The sequence below is a fragment of the Pteropus vampyrus genome, unplaced genomic scaffold, assembly GCF_000151845.1.
Source record: "Pteropus vampyrus isolate Shadow unplaced genomic scaffold, Pvam_2.0 Scaffold1, whole genome shotgun sequence".
NCBI classification, from domain to species: domain Eukaryota; kingdom Metazoa; phylum Chordata; class Mammalia; order Chiroptera; family Pteropodidae; genus Pteropus; species Pteropus vampyrus.
This window is the reverse complement of record NW_011888782.1, coordinates 17383918-17400300: the sequence shown is the minus strand read 5'-3', so window position 1 is coordinate 17400300 and position 16383 is coordinate 17383918. Positions and strand designations below refer to the sequence as shown.

Sequence of the window (16383 nt, the reverse complement as noted above, 5' to 3'; positions counted from 1 at the left end):
ACAGTTACATAAAAACTCTTCCTTCAGACAACCATTGCCTTAGGTGTGTAACAAATACATACCTACCCAAGGACCAATATATAATAAAATTAATTTTTATATAGTGACTGTTATTACAGTTTGGTGCCACCGCTTTAATTCATAACAAGGCACTAGCAGTTTGAACCGTCATTGGTTTTGTGCCATGAGTGCAAATGTCAACAAAGTGAAAAGGGCAAATAATGTTTTAGTATTATTCTGAAAATAGGTGCAACTTCCTGAACCCCCTGAAAGAATGTCAGATTTCCCAGGATTCCACGGACCACACTATAAGACCCTCTGATATAATATGTGCCTAGAGTTTACTTAAAATATTTTTTTCTAAATTAAGAGCAAACCCATTTTTAGAGATCAGAGAAGTTAAGTAGCCTGCCATAGTGTCACTCAACAAATGGCAGAGCTGAGATTTGAAACTCCGCAGATGATTTTACCTCCACTTTTCTCTACTGCACCCTTTGGCTGCCTACCAATTAGAAATAGAGAGATGTTCTCAAGGTAGTAGACTATGATCTTTCTGGATGGGAAGACAATCTGTTGAGAATGTTACACACACACACACACACACACACACACACGCACACGCACACTTTTTCCTGTAATATGTTGCTTTTTTCCCCTTCAGGACCTTGTTTAACTTAATAGTTCTAATAATTTGTAGGATTTCAGATTTCTTAGTTAATATTTTTTAAATAACAATAGATTTGTTTCTTCCTGTGTAATCTTTACCCTTCATTTTCTTGCCTTATCACGTTAAGTAGGGCTTCACTGCATTGTTGTCTAGAAACACCTAGAACGTGATTGAATCTCTTTTCTTACTGATTTTAGAGAATGCTTCCAAAGTTTCACAAATAGGTCATCTCCATTCCTAGGTGAGATTGGTACTCAGTTTTCTTATACTCTGGTCTTTTTTTTTTTTTTTTTTTTTGAACAAGTGAGGAGGATAGCTTTCTCTTTTTACAAGCTAAAAATTTTTGTATGAGAATGAGACTTAATTGTTTCTTCAAGGCTTTATAAAGCTTACTTTGGATATAGCCTGGATTTAGTGATTTAAATTTTTTGCAGGAGTAAATGTTTGACCGCACATGTATTTATTTAATGGACATAAGAATATTCAGAATTTATCTCAGCCAGTTGTGGTAATTTTTTTTTTCATAGAAAATTGCTTTTATTTCAGTTTTCAGATTTTAAATATTAATGTTAATATTTGTGATTATTCACTTTCACTCCATGTACTGCTGGTATCTTTTCCTTCTTTCATTATGTATTTTAAAAGTTCATCTATATCTTTACTATTTTGCAAGAAACCAGATTTTGTTTTTGTTTTTCTTCTCTATTGGGTTTTCTATTTTATTTTTGTTATTTTCTTCCTTGTTTTCTTGCTTGCTCTTGTTATTTTCCAACTTCATTTTTTTCCTTTTTTAACTTTAATTTAATTGTATGTTAGTTTCAGGTGTACAGCACAATGGTTAGACATTTATGTAATTTACGAAGTGATCTCTCCAGTTACCGTAGTCCCTACCTGGCGCTATACATGGCCCCACCTTCTTGAGTTGGGTGCATTCTCCTTAGTTTTTGGTGTTTGTTTTCTAGTTGATGTATGAAAGGCTATATATTTATGTGTAATTCTCTCCCGAGTTTCGAAGGCAGCACCTTTGTTTTCATTCAGTTCTATTATCTTTCTTATTTTCTTTATTATCGTAGTTTTTTATATTTTCCAGACACTAGCCTTTGATTGTGTGTATGTGTCACAAGTACTTTCTTCTATTCCATGACTTGTCTTTCCATTCTCTTTATGGTAGCTTTTGAACAGAAGTTCTTGATTTTGTTATGGTCAAATTGACCAGTCTTTTCATTTATAGTTAATCTTTCCCTACTCTGAGAATATAAAGATATTCTTACAGTCTTTTTATTATGTTACATTTTATATCTAGGTTTACAGTCTATCTGGAGTTTAGTATTTTTTCTTTTTTATGATGGTATGAAGTAGGAGGCCAATTGCAGTTTTTCCTATATGAATATCCATTTTACCTTAGTATCATTTATTGAAAAGACTTTCTCACCTCTTTATAATGCCATTCTGTTCTAAATCAAGTACCCATAAATGTAATGTTTCCAGATTCTGTATTCTGTCCTTGTCCTGGGAAATACTCAAGTAGATCATGGTTTATTGTTATACTCTTAGATTCGGTGTGTTAATCTGCATGGGTCCACTTATATGCAGATAATTTTCAATAAATATATAATTGGTGCTACGAATACCCAGGTTTTACATCCACAGTTCAACCAACAATGGATCAAAAACAGTATTTTCCATCTGTGGTTTGCAGATTTCAGCCAGGGGACCGGGGGATGGTCTGTGTCCCAGTCCCCCCTCATTGTTCAAGGGTCAGCTGTACTTGATTTAGCATTTTGTATCTATATTTATGACTGAAATGAGCTTTTCGTTTTCTTTTGTAGTTCTATTTGTACTTAGTTTTGACTTTAAAATTATATTAGTGTCATAAAATGACCTAGGAAGTACTTCCTCTCTTTCTGTTCAGTTGAAGAGTTTGTGTAAGAGCTGCTGTTGAAAGGTGAGTATAACTTGACTGTGAAACCAGTCTAGACCAGGAGTTTTCTTTGGGGAAAAATTTTTAACCACAGTATCAATCTCTCTAGGATTATTTTTTAAAGCTTTTTATGTCTTGAAGAAAGTTTTGATGTTATCTCTAGGAAGTTGTTCATCTTATTCATATTTTCAAATATATCAATATAAGTTGTTAGTAATATTGTCATCTTTTTAGTTTTTGTATCATTAGTTATATCTTCTCTTTTACTCTCAGTTTTTGATCAGTCTTTCCTAGACATACGTTTAATTTTTTAGGGTATATTGGACCAGTCTTGTTGGGCCTTTAAGTCTTGTTTGTAGGGACTACAAGAAGTTCCAGATTTCGAGATGCTTCTGTTTTCCTGAACTCCGATCGACATGAGGCTCTGCCCGCCTCTGTCCTGTAGTCATCTCCCCTTTCTTACCAACTGCTAAAACCCTTCCATTTTGCCCTTTGGAATTATCAATCTACCATCAGAAAATCCCCTAAAGGGTCAATGCTGTGAATTGGTCAATGTTGAATTGTGGTCCCTACCCCCCAGAAAAGATATGTTGAAGCCCTAACCCCCAGGACCTCAGAATGTGACCTTATTTAGAAACAAGGTCATCAGACTAATCCAGGATGACTGGTATCCTTATAAAAAGGGGGCATTTAGACACAGGGACAGACATGCACAGAGGGAAGACTATTTGAAGACACAATGAAACAAGCTGGTCATGTACTGGAAGGATGCATCTACAAGCCAAGGGACACCAGGGTTTGCATTCAAGTACCAGAAGCTGGGAGGGAGGCCTGGAATCTTTCTTGATAGCCCTCAGAAGGAACCTACGCTGCCAGCACCTTTTTTCAGACTTCAAGTTTCCTGAACTGTGAGACTAAATTTTGTTTTCAGCTACCCAGTTTTTGGTACTTTGTTAGATAGTCCTAGGAAATTAAGATAGCCCACTTTGTCTTTTAATGATTTCTTCAGCTGCTGCTTTTGGAATCCTGGCTCTTCTGTGAGTATACTTTCTCCCTAAAGCCCTCTCAGACGGTGGTGGTTTATTTTCACAGTCCTACCACTGCATGGGAAGGTTGAAGAGGGAAGCTGCTTATTTCTCACTGCTGTGTTCACGCTTGTTCTCCCTTTCTCTTTCCCCATAAGACCCCCCAACTTTTAATTTCACGTCACTGAATATCACCAGTTATCCAATCATTTGCAGTCATCTACTAATTTCTGGGTAGTTCCTCATTTTAAAGATTTTAGGTCCTGGCTTACTGTCATTATCTAAACTACTGATATCTTAATTCTTAGTGATTTCAGAAGATATTTAAATGAACCTTCTAACAGCGTGCATTTCTTTCTGTTCCTTGATTATCTTTCTTGTAATATTATCTTCAGCCACTCAGTCCTGTGGTCCTACATTAGGCCTTGACATTACCAATCATCCAAGCCACCTATAATCTCAAATTCAGAGTTCAAGATCGCTAGCTACCACCTCCCACCCTTTCAACTCACCCTGTTTATTACCCCTACTCGTGCCATCATTTAAGCCATTAAGATCCGTATTCACTGATCCTGCTCTCAGTTCACTGCCCCTCGCCTCAAATCCTTTTTTCTTCTCCAGATGGTTTATTTCTGTGGTCATGCATAATTACTTCCGTGCATATACCTTTGTTTCCCTTGCTCCCTCTTTGTTCCTCTCCCCTCTTGTTTATTTTTGCAAAACTGTAACCCTGATTAAGTCTGATTCTTTACATCTTTAAGTTACCTAAACAGCCGAATGTGGCTCTAGAAAAGCATTGATTTGGTCTCACTTTAAGTTCACAACTTCAGCTCTCAAGTGCATCCTTTTGGCTGCTTAGTTTCACTAGTGTCCTCAGCTGTTCTCCGCCTCTCCTGACCTCAAGGACTTGACAGTAACTTCTCAGACCCACAGTTCCTCCTTCTCATGCTTACTTTCAGCTGATTCCCTTACTAGGTACTTTACTGAGAAAATTAACATTCATGTACTGTACTAGCTTATAAATTTTTTTGATGTATTTAGGTGTGGGTTTCTTTTTATTTATCCTGCTTTGGTTATTTGGGTTTCTTGAATTAGTGAATTGGTGTATTTCATCAGTTCTGGAATTTGTTTAGCCTTTGTCTCAAATTTTGCCTCTGCTCCATTTTTTTCCTCTTCTGGTACTTCAATTCAGTGTAAAATCTCCCTTTGTCCTTTCTTAACATCTCTTTTGCACTGTACATCATTTTGGTCTCTGTGCTGCCTTTTGGAAAACTTTTTTTCTTTTTTTAACCTATATTCTAGTTTTCTTATTTACTCTTCATTTCTGTCTGAGCTGCTGTTAAACTTGAGTTCTTAACTTCAGCAGTTTTATTTTCCAGTTCCAGAAATCTTTTCAGTCTTGCTGTCCCTTAAAATTTCCTGTTCTTTGCAAGTCTTTTCAGAGTGGTCTTTTAATTTCTTTTAACAGTGAGCATAATTTTATAGTGCGGGGCCAGTAATTCTAGCATCTTAAGTCTTCGAGGGTATCAGTCCAGTCAGGAAAGTAGAATCCATTTAGATGTTTCAAGCAGAGAAAGATTTAGTGAACTATTTTATTACAAAGGTGCTAGAAGGGTTTGGGAGGAGGGACTGTTACCTGCTTGGTCCTGGGCCACTTGCCGGAGTCATGGCTGTTGCGCCCTGAAGTTCCCTGCACCTGCGGTCTGTGTACTTGCCCACCTCTGCCCTTCGCAAGGCCTTTCAATTTCCCGCCAGTGCTTCCCTTTGGAGCAACCTAGCAGACTCCAGCTGGCAAGAAGTCTTGTATGTGTAGTTTTCAGGCTTCTCACTCTCTGCAACAGAGGTAGAAAAGAGCCAAATACCAGTAGACAGAATCTGGAACTGGATATATGCTATCTATTGTTTTTACTGTTGATTTTTGCTCCTAAGTCTTGTTTGTCTTTGTGTGCCTGGTTATTTTTTGGTACTGGCATTTTGAAATTGGAATAATTTGAAGCCTTGAGGCTTTTCATCTGATTGTCAGATTCCTGAGAGCCCTACCTGTCTGGGATATGGGATTACAAAAATGATTAAGTATTGAAACTTTCTAATAGTTCATCCTAGTAGAAATTACAATCTTAAATCATCTGGAGACTTCATTTTCCATGTTAGTAATAATTGACTGATTATTAATACTGCAATTGGTTCATTGATTCAGCAGATATTTGAGCTCCTTTGTGCTAGATGCTGGGGGTCAGTCAGTAAAGAGAAACAAATTTGGAGAGTGGTTGGCTATATAACTAGGGAATACAAACTTAAGTCATGTATACCGTTGGGAAGTGACAAACTTTCTGGATAAATAGAGCAGGAAAAGAGGACTTGGGAGTGCAGATGGGAGGATTGCAGTTGTCAAGTTGTCATTGAGAAGGTGACATTTGAATGAAAAGAGCCACTAGGACATCAGCAGAAGAGTGGAGCCAGTACAAGAATCCTAAAAAAAGACCTGGAGGAGGCCGATGGGGCTGGGGTGGTGGGAGAGGGGTGAATGGACAAGGGAAGGAACAGATCGAGTAGGGCCCTGTGAGGACCCTGCTTGAAAGTGAGCCGATAGAGAGTTCAGGGGAATGAAATGATCTGCCTGGACTGAGAAGAATCACTCAGGCTGTGTGTTGATTGGAATACATTATCTTCCTAATTAAGTAAAAAGTTAATTGGGATTTCAGTAGCAAATGATCTTTACATCTTTACATGTTAAGCTTATTCAGGAATCATGTAGCGCCTGTCATGAGCATAGTACTTCCCGGGTAACCCAAGTGAATAACCCAAGTTGCCTTCTAGGATCCAAAGCAAATACAGTTTTATTTACCATATGCGACAGTTTATAAATAGCCATTCTTATGCAATCTTATTTCTTATGTTGAGGACATGTAGTTAATGATCAACTCAGTTAGCATTGGGATCTTAAAATTATTCCCATGTCACTTTTCAGTATAATTAACTAATGCTTTTGAGTCATAGCTCTCTTATTCTTGTTTTCCTTCTTTCTCACCAAGAACGCTTTAAATGCTTTTTTATATATGATATAAGAATATATATTTTTTTCATCTGTGGAGCCATTTTGACTATTATGGTTGTTTTTCATAAAGACAGCTGCTCTGAGTCTTAAAGTACCATTTGTAAGCCTGTTGGAAAGTTTATATCTGCCCTAAGGTTTTCATATCTGTTCCATTAAGTGGGAGAAAACCTACTTACAGTTTGAGAAGAACTGTAGAGGAGGAGGGCTGGGGACCATCGCTGACTATGTTCAGTTTTACTTGTGTGCTGAGGAGTGTTTTGACAGTTTCCTGAGTATAAATAAAAGAGAAAGAAAATTAATGGTAATTTGGTCTTTGAATAATCAACAATAGAAATGTATGCAAAGAGGAGGAAATGCAAGATTTTCCACTCATTTTATTATTTCCACATTTTGCTTTTAAATTGAATTTAATTAAAATGGGCTAACCAGATATCTTGAGTTAGTCAACGGCTTGGAGAAAACAATGGGAAATAAGACAGGCCTTTGATAATGGTGTCGATATAGTAATTACTTATTTGGATATTTTGTTATTTTTTATTGAGGAATGAACATAGAAAAATTTTCAAGGTATAAACCTACAGCTCAGTGAATTATCTTAAAAACAAATACCCGTCACACATTAATGGTGGGATTGTAAAATGGTACAGCCACTTTGGAAAACAGTTTGGCACTTGCTGAAAAAGTTAAACACTGTTACCATACCCAGGTATATACTCAAGGGAATTACACATGCCTGCACAAAAACACATGCAGGTAATAATAGCAAAAAGTGGAAGCAACCTGAATATCCATCATCTAATGAATGTATAAGCAGGATGTGGTATATCCATACAATGGAATATCATTCAGCCGTAAAAAGGATGAAGTACTGATAACATGCTACAACATAGGTGAACCTTGAAAACATACTAAGAAAAAGAAGCCAGTTACAAAAGACCACATGGTTCTGTTTGCATTCAGTGTCCAAAATAGGCAAAACTATGGAGACAAAGTAGATCGGTGGTTGCCAGAGCCTGGAGTGTAGGGTAAGGGGATGGGAATAGGGAGTGACTGCTGATGGGTACAAGATTTCTCTTTGAGGTAATGAAAATGTTCTGGAATTAGATAGTGGTGATGACTGTACAACTCGATGAATATACTAAAAACCACTGAATTACACACTCTAAAAGGGTGAATTTTATGGCTTTTAAATTATATCAGCTGTTTAAAAAAAGACAATCTACATAACCTCCCAGGTTAACGAAAAATATAGACGGTGTCCCAGAAGACCCCCCAACTTCCTTCCCAATCAGTGCCCCAAGTTATTCTTGGGAGAAAAAATACAGTTGTTTCTACTGCTACCGTTTGCTTCTCTGAAGATGCCATTGTTTTAGATTAAACATGAAGCTTTATGCTCTCAGCACTTGCCAGGGCTAGCAGGAAATGTAAAGTCCCATTTTAATCAAATGCTTGCAATTTCATGGTACCAATGTGTCCTACCTTTGGCAGCAGTAATGTTTCCTGCCTTTCAAAACAAGTAACTACACACTCTCGACTTGCTCTTTTTTTCATGGAAACAATACAAAGTTTAAAAATTTTAAAACATTTTTTGATGTAGATTTTTTAAGTATATATATTGTTAGTCTGATCTCTTACTTTATCAGCAGCATGACTTTAATAGCTATTACTTATTTTATCTGCCTAATCATAGCTGCCCTTGTCCTCCCCCACCCACACTAGATATGAACTATTATCTTCTGGGGGAGCCAGATTAGCATTAACACTTCTTTTATTCTGTGTATGATTTCTGATATTAAATTTAAAAGAAACTACCCCTGAATGTTTTTATATGCTTTTAAATATTTTAAACCCAAAGTAAGGTCAATGTTGATTTTTTTTTCACTTTTCAGTGATGTCTTGGCATTACCCATTTTCAAGCAGGAAGATTCCAGCCTTCCATTGGATGACGAAACTAAACACCCGCCCTTTCAGTATGTGATGTGTGCTGCAACATCTCCAGCAGTAAAACTGCATGATGAAACGCTCACTTACTTGAACCAAGGTTAGTATGGCTATTTCATATTTTAAGGAAAGACTTCACAAAAATCCTAAATGGATGTTTTTGCATTATAGCCTAGATTACTGGCAATAATTTCAAATTAGATTCTTTTTTTAAATTTTATAACTTTAGGTAACAAAAATTGTAGGAACTTTACTGTGAGCCAACAAAGTAATAGTTTGTGGAAACTGATTTGCATAAAGAGGATCTGTGGAACAAGAGATTTATTACAGGGTTTTTCAGACAAAATCCACAGGAGGAGCAAGTAGGAAAGGATGTCAGTTATTTTTAGGAACAGTAGTTTCAATATGGAACTTGAGAATTAATCAGAAGTCCAGCTAGCAAGGAACCTGGGTCTCAGGCGTGAAGCAGGTTTGTGCTGAAAATAGACATAAGCTGTACCAAGATGGAGGCTGTGGCTAAAATAAATCATGTCAAATTTTGTTTACCCATATCTTGTTTATACTTCATGAGAATATTATATTTTGGTGATAGAAAAGTGACAGTGGGCAGAATGGAAAATAGAGATGTTGGGTGTAGAATTTACCATTGGGAATTAGAAGGGATTTTTTTCAGGTGTTCTTAGCAGTTTGGGCACAGGCCAATGTGACTTACCAGTGTAAACAAAAGTACTGTTATGCAGGAATTAATTTTTTGGATACTTATACTGAAACTATATGGAATTCTTATTTTTTAAAAAACTTGAACATTCTGTTATAAAAATAGTACTCACTATAGAAAAATTGGGAAATATGTCAAGGGATGAAGCTGAATATTTTGCAGTTGCCTCTCACCAAGATAACTAGTTGACATTTAGGTGTATTTCTTTGTGTGTTTATTATATATATATAAAAAAAATTGGAATTAACATGTATTCACTTAAGAGTCAATTGTGATTTCTTTTTCATTAACTAGAATCTTTAACTTCTAGAACTACAGATTTTAGACGAGATTAACAGAATAACTTAATTCTAACTTTTTGTATATAAAGTTAGAATCTAGGAAGTTTTACTTCAGGTAATTCTATCTGTGGTACCTATGGCAGTACCCTAACTTTGTTATTCATGTTGATTTAGTATTTGGGTAGACATTCAGTTATTTGAAACTTACGTTTCATATTTGAAAGAACCTTAAGAGTTTATTTGGTGATCTGTTTGAGACACAAAAATACCAGAAGAAAAATGTAAGGGCAAAGATATTCATGGTAGCTTTATTTCCAATGACAAAAAAGGAAGTAACCTGAATTTTTCTTACATGAGGAATTGTTCATTAAGTTCTGTTGTCTGCATACCATGGGATGAATGAGTGTGTGTGTACACACACACACACACACACCCACCCACCCACCGCCCCCCACACACCTGTTTAAAGGGACATGTTGGATGTTTCTGTCCATTGGCCTGGGGAAAATATGCGTAATTTATCACTATTATTGTTAAGCCAGATAAAGAAAGTTCATATTGATAAAAGTTGCAATCCACCAACTGTAGTGATGATTTATTAGACTTACATTCATTGAGTATTTATTGTGTATGAAGCATTGTACTAAATACTTTACGTCTGTTATTCAATTCCCACAATAACCCCTGGAAAAGTTTTATTAATCCATTTTACAGATTTAAAAGTTGAAGCTTAGAATAGTTGATTAACAAGCTCAGTGTCAATTTGGTCAAACTTAGATTTAAAAAAATTATTGAAGTATATACAGTAGTGTGCATAGGTGTTAAGTGTACAACTCAGTGATATTTTTCCTTTGAAACTACTACCTATGTCTAATATTTCCAGCACCCCAGCAGGCTTCCTTGTGTCCCCCTTTCAGGTAATACTCTAGCTTAACTATTACTAATATAATAAATGCAGGTGATTTTCTTGGCGCTTGACTCTGCTCACTGCAGTATTAATGATGAGTGTTTCCTTGGTTGGGGGATTGTGTTAATTTATATCTTAATTTCTCCCAGTCTTTTAAGAAAAACAATGGGTAAGTGAACTGCATACGTAGATGTTTTTAAAAACATATATTTTCGTAATCAGTAAAAATACATTTGAGTAATCATAAAGGAATTCTAGTTTTACATACCTTTTAAAAATGAGACTATAATACCTTTAATATAATGCTTCCATGAATATCAAATGTACGTATTACAGTGTGTATAGTTCTTACACAGACTTGTCTCCTAGCTTTATCACTTTGACAAAAGGTTCTGAATCCAAGATTTTTTATAAATTCCCTAAAATTGTTTTCAATTTTTTAATAAATGTATATTTTTATAAGGAGAGGCTCCATAGCTCTTTCTAGATTCAGGTAGATTTGGACTTGATCGAGATGTTGCTGAGAATCTTTCACCCCACCTTTTTAAAACTGATAGAACAGACAGACCTGGGTGGTGGGAAGAAGTGATGTTGATGATCCTGACCCTGTGTCTCGTGTGTGTGTCTTTTTTTAAGTCAACAAACTTAAGCTAGATTTTATTTACTAAAGATTAATCTAAGATCACATGAACTTGAAAAACACTTAGGTTAATTTTTATATTTCCAAGAATTTTAGAATGCCCGATTCTAATTTTATGGATGGCCTTTTCTAATTGTGCATGCAGAATTTTAAAAGTATCAAAGGACCCTCATCTTGGCCACTATTCTGCATGAGTGTTAATGAGAGACTGTAGTGGGCCTGGTTGGCCTGGGAGGCACAATTTCCCAGGTTAATTTTGAGATCTGTAGAGTCTGAACAAACTTCTAGGGAAAACCAGCCTTAGACAAGCCAGTGCAGTGACTGTACATATAGGACTGCTTATGAGGCAACCCCACAAAGATTCTTAGTCACCTAAGGCTACCTGAGCATGGGCCAGCGAGAGCTTACCGGACACTGCCAGAATCTTGACATTTTCTAGGACATGGTCCCCTCTCTCTGGGTGAAGCCTTCGCAGTGTGCCCTGCTCTTTGCCCAGGGGCTCCCACCAGTTTCTCTGGAACCGGCTGTGCTACCACACTAGACAACTCCCAGTGCCCAGCCACTGCTCAGCACATTCGGGGATCTGAACAACTGTCCTCACCCCATTGGCCATTTGGATTGGGAAGGCACGTTTCAGAGCTACAGAGAGTTCAGTCTCATTTAACCAGGAAAGGTTTTGTTCACTCTCAGTAATCAGTCCAGTAAAAAGCCAAAATTAAAAGCAGCAGCCCATTTTTTTTTTCTTTTCCCTGGATTATCTCAACTCTTGTCCACCACGAGAATTTTCTAAGAACAGCTTCAATAATGTCATGGCCTGCTGCTTAGAACAAGGAAGCCCGGAAAAGACACTCACCCAAGTTCATCCGATGTGAAGCAGGGAGCCAGTGGAGCACATTGGGCCCGCGCTTATACCTGCACCAGGTCCAGGTCTGCAAGTGGTCCTCGGTGGGCTTCTTCAGAATCTTGCCAACTACACCAAGTAAATGTCCATATAAGAACATCCTAACCTGTAGAGAATTTTTATGAGTTTATTGGAGCCAAACTGATGACTGATGCCGGGAGCAAGATCTCAGATGCTCCCCTTGTGTCTTTATTTTTAATGCTATTAACAAAAGAGTTGAAAAGTTGAAAAATTAAAAAATTTATAAAGTAAAAAAGTTGAAGTAAGCTCAGGTTGTTATTTAAGAAAGAAAGTTTCGATAAATGAATGTAGCCTACATGTACAGTGGTTTTTAAAGCCTGTGGTCGTGTACAGTAATGTCCTTCATGTCACTCACCACCCACTCACTGACTCACCCAGAGCAGCTTCCAGTCCTGCAAGCTCTATTCATGGTAAGTGCTCTATACAGGTACCATTTTTTATCTTTTATACTATAATTTTACTGTGCTTCTTCTATGTTTAGATATACAAATACTATTATCTGATGTTTGTCCGACGAATTGCTTAACTATACATTTCTCAGAACATATCCCCCTCACTAAGCAACACACTACTGTATTTGGAAATAATGGCGACAATTAATGAAAGCACAATTATCCCCATTTTGTGATTATATTAAAGCTTTAGAGAGATTAATTTTTCCTAATTATTTAGATTATTGACCATGCTTTTTATAAAGACTTAAACTCAGGTTTTTCTGATTCCAGATTTCATTTTCTTAACCAGTAAGTCTCTATACTAGAATATTTCCAGTGTTTTCTAGGTTTTAGTTAATTGTCACATTTTAAATTTCGCAGTTCAAACAGATGATTTATATGCATGATTCAAAATTCAAAAGGTATGAAAGGGTATAGAATTAAGTCTTCTTCCCCTATCTCCCAGTTTTCAAGTCTGCTCATCTCAGAAGATTCTAATCATGGTTTATGACAGTCTTGTAGAACAAAAATATTGCATAATTACTATTTTTATTGAATTTATCCTAGTAAGCTCATTCGTTCATGTAATGAGTGAATTCTATGCTCAGGTGTGCTTGTGGTGAATATAAGGGTCTTGTCACTAAAGGATGAAATTTAAAAGAACTTCCATCTCAAGTGATACCTGGGAGAAGCTGTCATACTTAGTTGACAATGAAGTAGAAGTGCCCAGGATATATACATCTCTGCTGCATATTGCATATGCACATTATTCAGACACCTTTTGGTTTCTTTTAATTGACCAGTGATTTAATTATGTCTTTTCTGCATATAGAGGTGTTGAGAGGTAGAGAGGGCAGCAGTGAGTGGTTATCAGCAATCTCTGGAGCCAAGCTGCCTGTGTTTGGATCTTATTCTGCCATTTGCTAGTCCAGGCAAGTTTCTTAATTTAATACCCCAACATAATAAGGTAGTTGAGAATTAAATTGAGTAATATATGTAATGTGCTTATAAGCTGGCCCAGCACAACATGAGCCCTTGCTGCTGTTATTAATGTTCATAACTAAGTAATGATTTTTGATTGTACTGGAAGACCAAGTACTTTGACATTGGTTGATGCATTAGTTTCCTGTTGCAGCTAGATGAGCAATTTACAGATGGTAAGAACTAAACCCTGGGGCTAGATACCTGTGTAATGACTCGGGAAGTTTGCCAGGTTTGTTGGGAAGTATGACTATAATCTTTTAAATAAACCTGTAGCTGTCAGTTTTGAACTGTAGAAATAGCATGTTTACACTGCTTAGCAACTGGTAGGCAGAATAGTGGTTCCCCAAAGATGTCCATGTCCTGATCCCCAGAACCTGTGAATATTTTACCTTATATAGCAAAAAGAACTTCACAGGTGCGATTAGATTAAGGATGCTGTGCTGGAGAGATTATCCCGGGTTATCCAGGTGAATACAGTGAAATCACAAGGTTCTATAAAAGTGAAAGGAAGGCAGGAGTCGGGTCAGAGATTTGAAGATGCTGTGTGTAGCTGGCTTTGAAGATGGAGGAAGGGGCCATGAGCCAAGAGATGTAGGCTGCCTCAAGAGTTAGAAAAAAGTAAGGAAATAGATTCTCCCCTGGAGCCTCTAGAAGGAACACAGCCCTTTTTTTCTTAGCCCAGTAAGACCCATTTTGGACTTCTTAACTCTAGAACTGTATAATTTATATAGTTTCAAGCCACTGAGTTTGTTATAGCAGTAATAGGAGACTAACACATCAGCCAAGGCAAATGTGTATTAGGTGAATGATCTCCAGAGTGATGCGGGATGAGCCACTGTTACGTGTATCACAGCTGTCTCCATAGTGTGGCCATCATTCAAGATTTTAACCAGACGCTCTGCATCCTACAGTACGCTTCTAGCTTATCTCTGAAGGCCCTGTCAAAGCTGGGTCTTGAAATTGGCATCTAATGAAGCCCTTGCATGCATGTGTGTATGTTTGTGTAAAATGTGTGTGTATATATATTCCAATATAGACTGTACACACATGTAATGAATATATGTGAATTTAAGTGTTATTTGTGGAGCATGTATATGTAATGGAATGAGAGTTGTAGACGGTTGCAAGATTGACAGCAGCAGTCTCCAACCCTTTTGGTACCAGGGACCGGTGCTCCTGTGAGAATCTAATGCCTGATGATCTGAAGTGGAGCTGAGCTGGTGATGCTAGCGCTGGGGAGCGGCTGCAAAGACAGATGAGACTTGCTCACCTGCTGCTCACTCTTACGGCCCAGTTCCTAACAGGCCACAGACTGGTGCTGGTCTGTAGCCCAGTGTTGGGGAACCCTGATATACAGTCCTGTCAAACAAGTGAATGACTAATGAATTTTGGTTACTTATAAAGGAATCAATACAGTTTACTTTAAACAGCTTTTGATTACTTAGTTTTTAATTTTAACATCGACAATTAAATAATTTGGGGGAAAAAAAAGAACTTTTGAAATCTTATTACCTGGATATCGTGTAGTGGCTTATTGCAAATGTATAATCAGCCATTCCAAACCAGGCAATTTGTCTCTTGGGAAGATTGTTTATCATAATATATCCTACAATATTTGTTCAGCTACTGAGAAAAGATGGTTACTTCTTACCATTTTACTCAGCTTTTTGAGTATAAAATTATTCCCAGGAGAAGCTCCTGAAGGCTTTGTGTTGCAAATATTAGTGACTGACTGGATATTTGTGGCTTTACATAAAACATTGCTTCTCCAGCTTCAGCATGCATTGAGATTGACCCACCTAGAGGGCTTATCAAAAATAATTGATGGACCTCATATAGAGTTTCTGATTCAGTAGGTCTAGAGTGGGGCTGGAGAATTTTCATTTCTGACAAATTTCCAGGTGATGCTGATGCTACTAGTCTGGGGACCCGTGCTAATTTTTTATTACTTTGACTATTCAGGCAAATATGTAAGCTTCCCCTCACCGTAACCTTTTATAGATGGGTTTTTCTCAGAGGAGGGTTGGCACCGTTTTTTGGCCATAGATTGGTTAATGCCAGTAGCTTCCTCTTAAAGGAGTTTCCAAATTGCTCACCTTCTGCCTTTTGGGCAGTTCTTGCTGAAGAATATCTGCCATTGTGTAATTGTGTAACATTGTGTAGTCTTAACTTCATCAGTCAGGTAGAAATTGGAACAAGTTTGCCAAATTGTATTGATGCCTTAGAGTGTCAGTTTTAGTACTATTTTGAACAACAGAAGTACAGAGTTTAAAAACCGATTTTGTATTTCCCTGGTTACACTTGAGCAGCTGTCCTCTACTCTTAGGTAACAAGAAGAGTCAAGTCTCTGACTTCGTGGAGTGAAAAACTGTAGTCCCAACATGGAACCACAAGAGGGTGACGTGAACACAGCTGACTCTCACTTTGAGCAAGGATTTAGCTGGAGGCTGGCCTTTCTTTTATAGCTCTAGCTGAGTCTTTGGTGCTTTCACACTCATAATGAGTGAGACTTCTGATCTCAACCCCTGGATTTATTCCAGATTGGCTCATTGCTGCTGTTGGCTCAGAAATACCTGCTCATTTGGAAGCCATATTCTACTTGGAGAATCCTCTAATAACCAATATTAGCTACTTTGCAAATGAGTTTTAGGCTCTAGGAAATAGCACGCCTGTTGGATTTTAAAAAATACAGTCATGTGTCACTTAATGAAGGGGGTATATTCTGAGAAATGCATTGTTAGGTGATTTTATTGTCGTGCAAACACCACAGAGTGCACTTACACAAACCTGGTTGGTTTAGCTTACAACACACCCAGGCTATATGGCATAGCCTATTGCTCTGGGCTACAAACCAGTACAGCATGTTACTGTACTGAATACTGTAGGTA

At 37.3% G+C, this 16383-nt stretch overlaps 1 protein-coding gene across 6 annotated transcripts in view; it reads left to right on the top strand.

Moving 5' to 3' along the window:
* UBP1 (upstream binding protein 1) overlaps positions 1-16383 on the top strand; it is a 54588-nt gene that overhangs the window by 7582 nt on the left and 30623 nt on the right. For all 6 annotated transcript variants that reach the window (XR_002782124.1, XR_896038.2, XM_011362869.2 and 3 more), the window contains one exon: positions 8558-8709. Coding sequence is in view for 4 of the 6 variants with exons in the window: in XM_011362869.2 (XP_011361171.1) it covers positions 8558-8709 (152 nt within the window). In the remaining 2 variants the exon portion in view is untranslated. The remainder of the gene's footprint in view (positions 1-8557; positions 8710-16383) is intronic.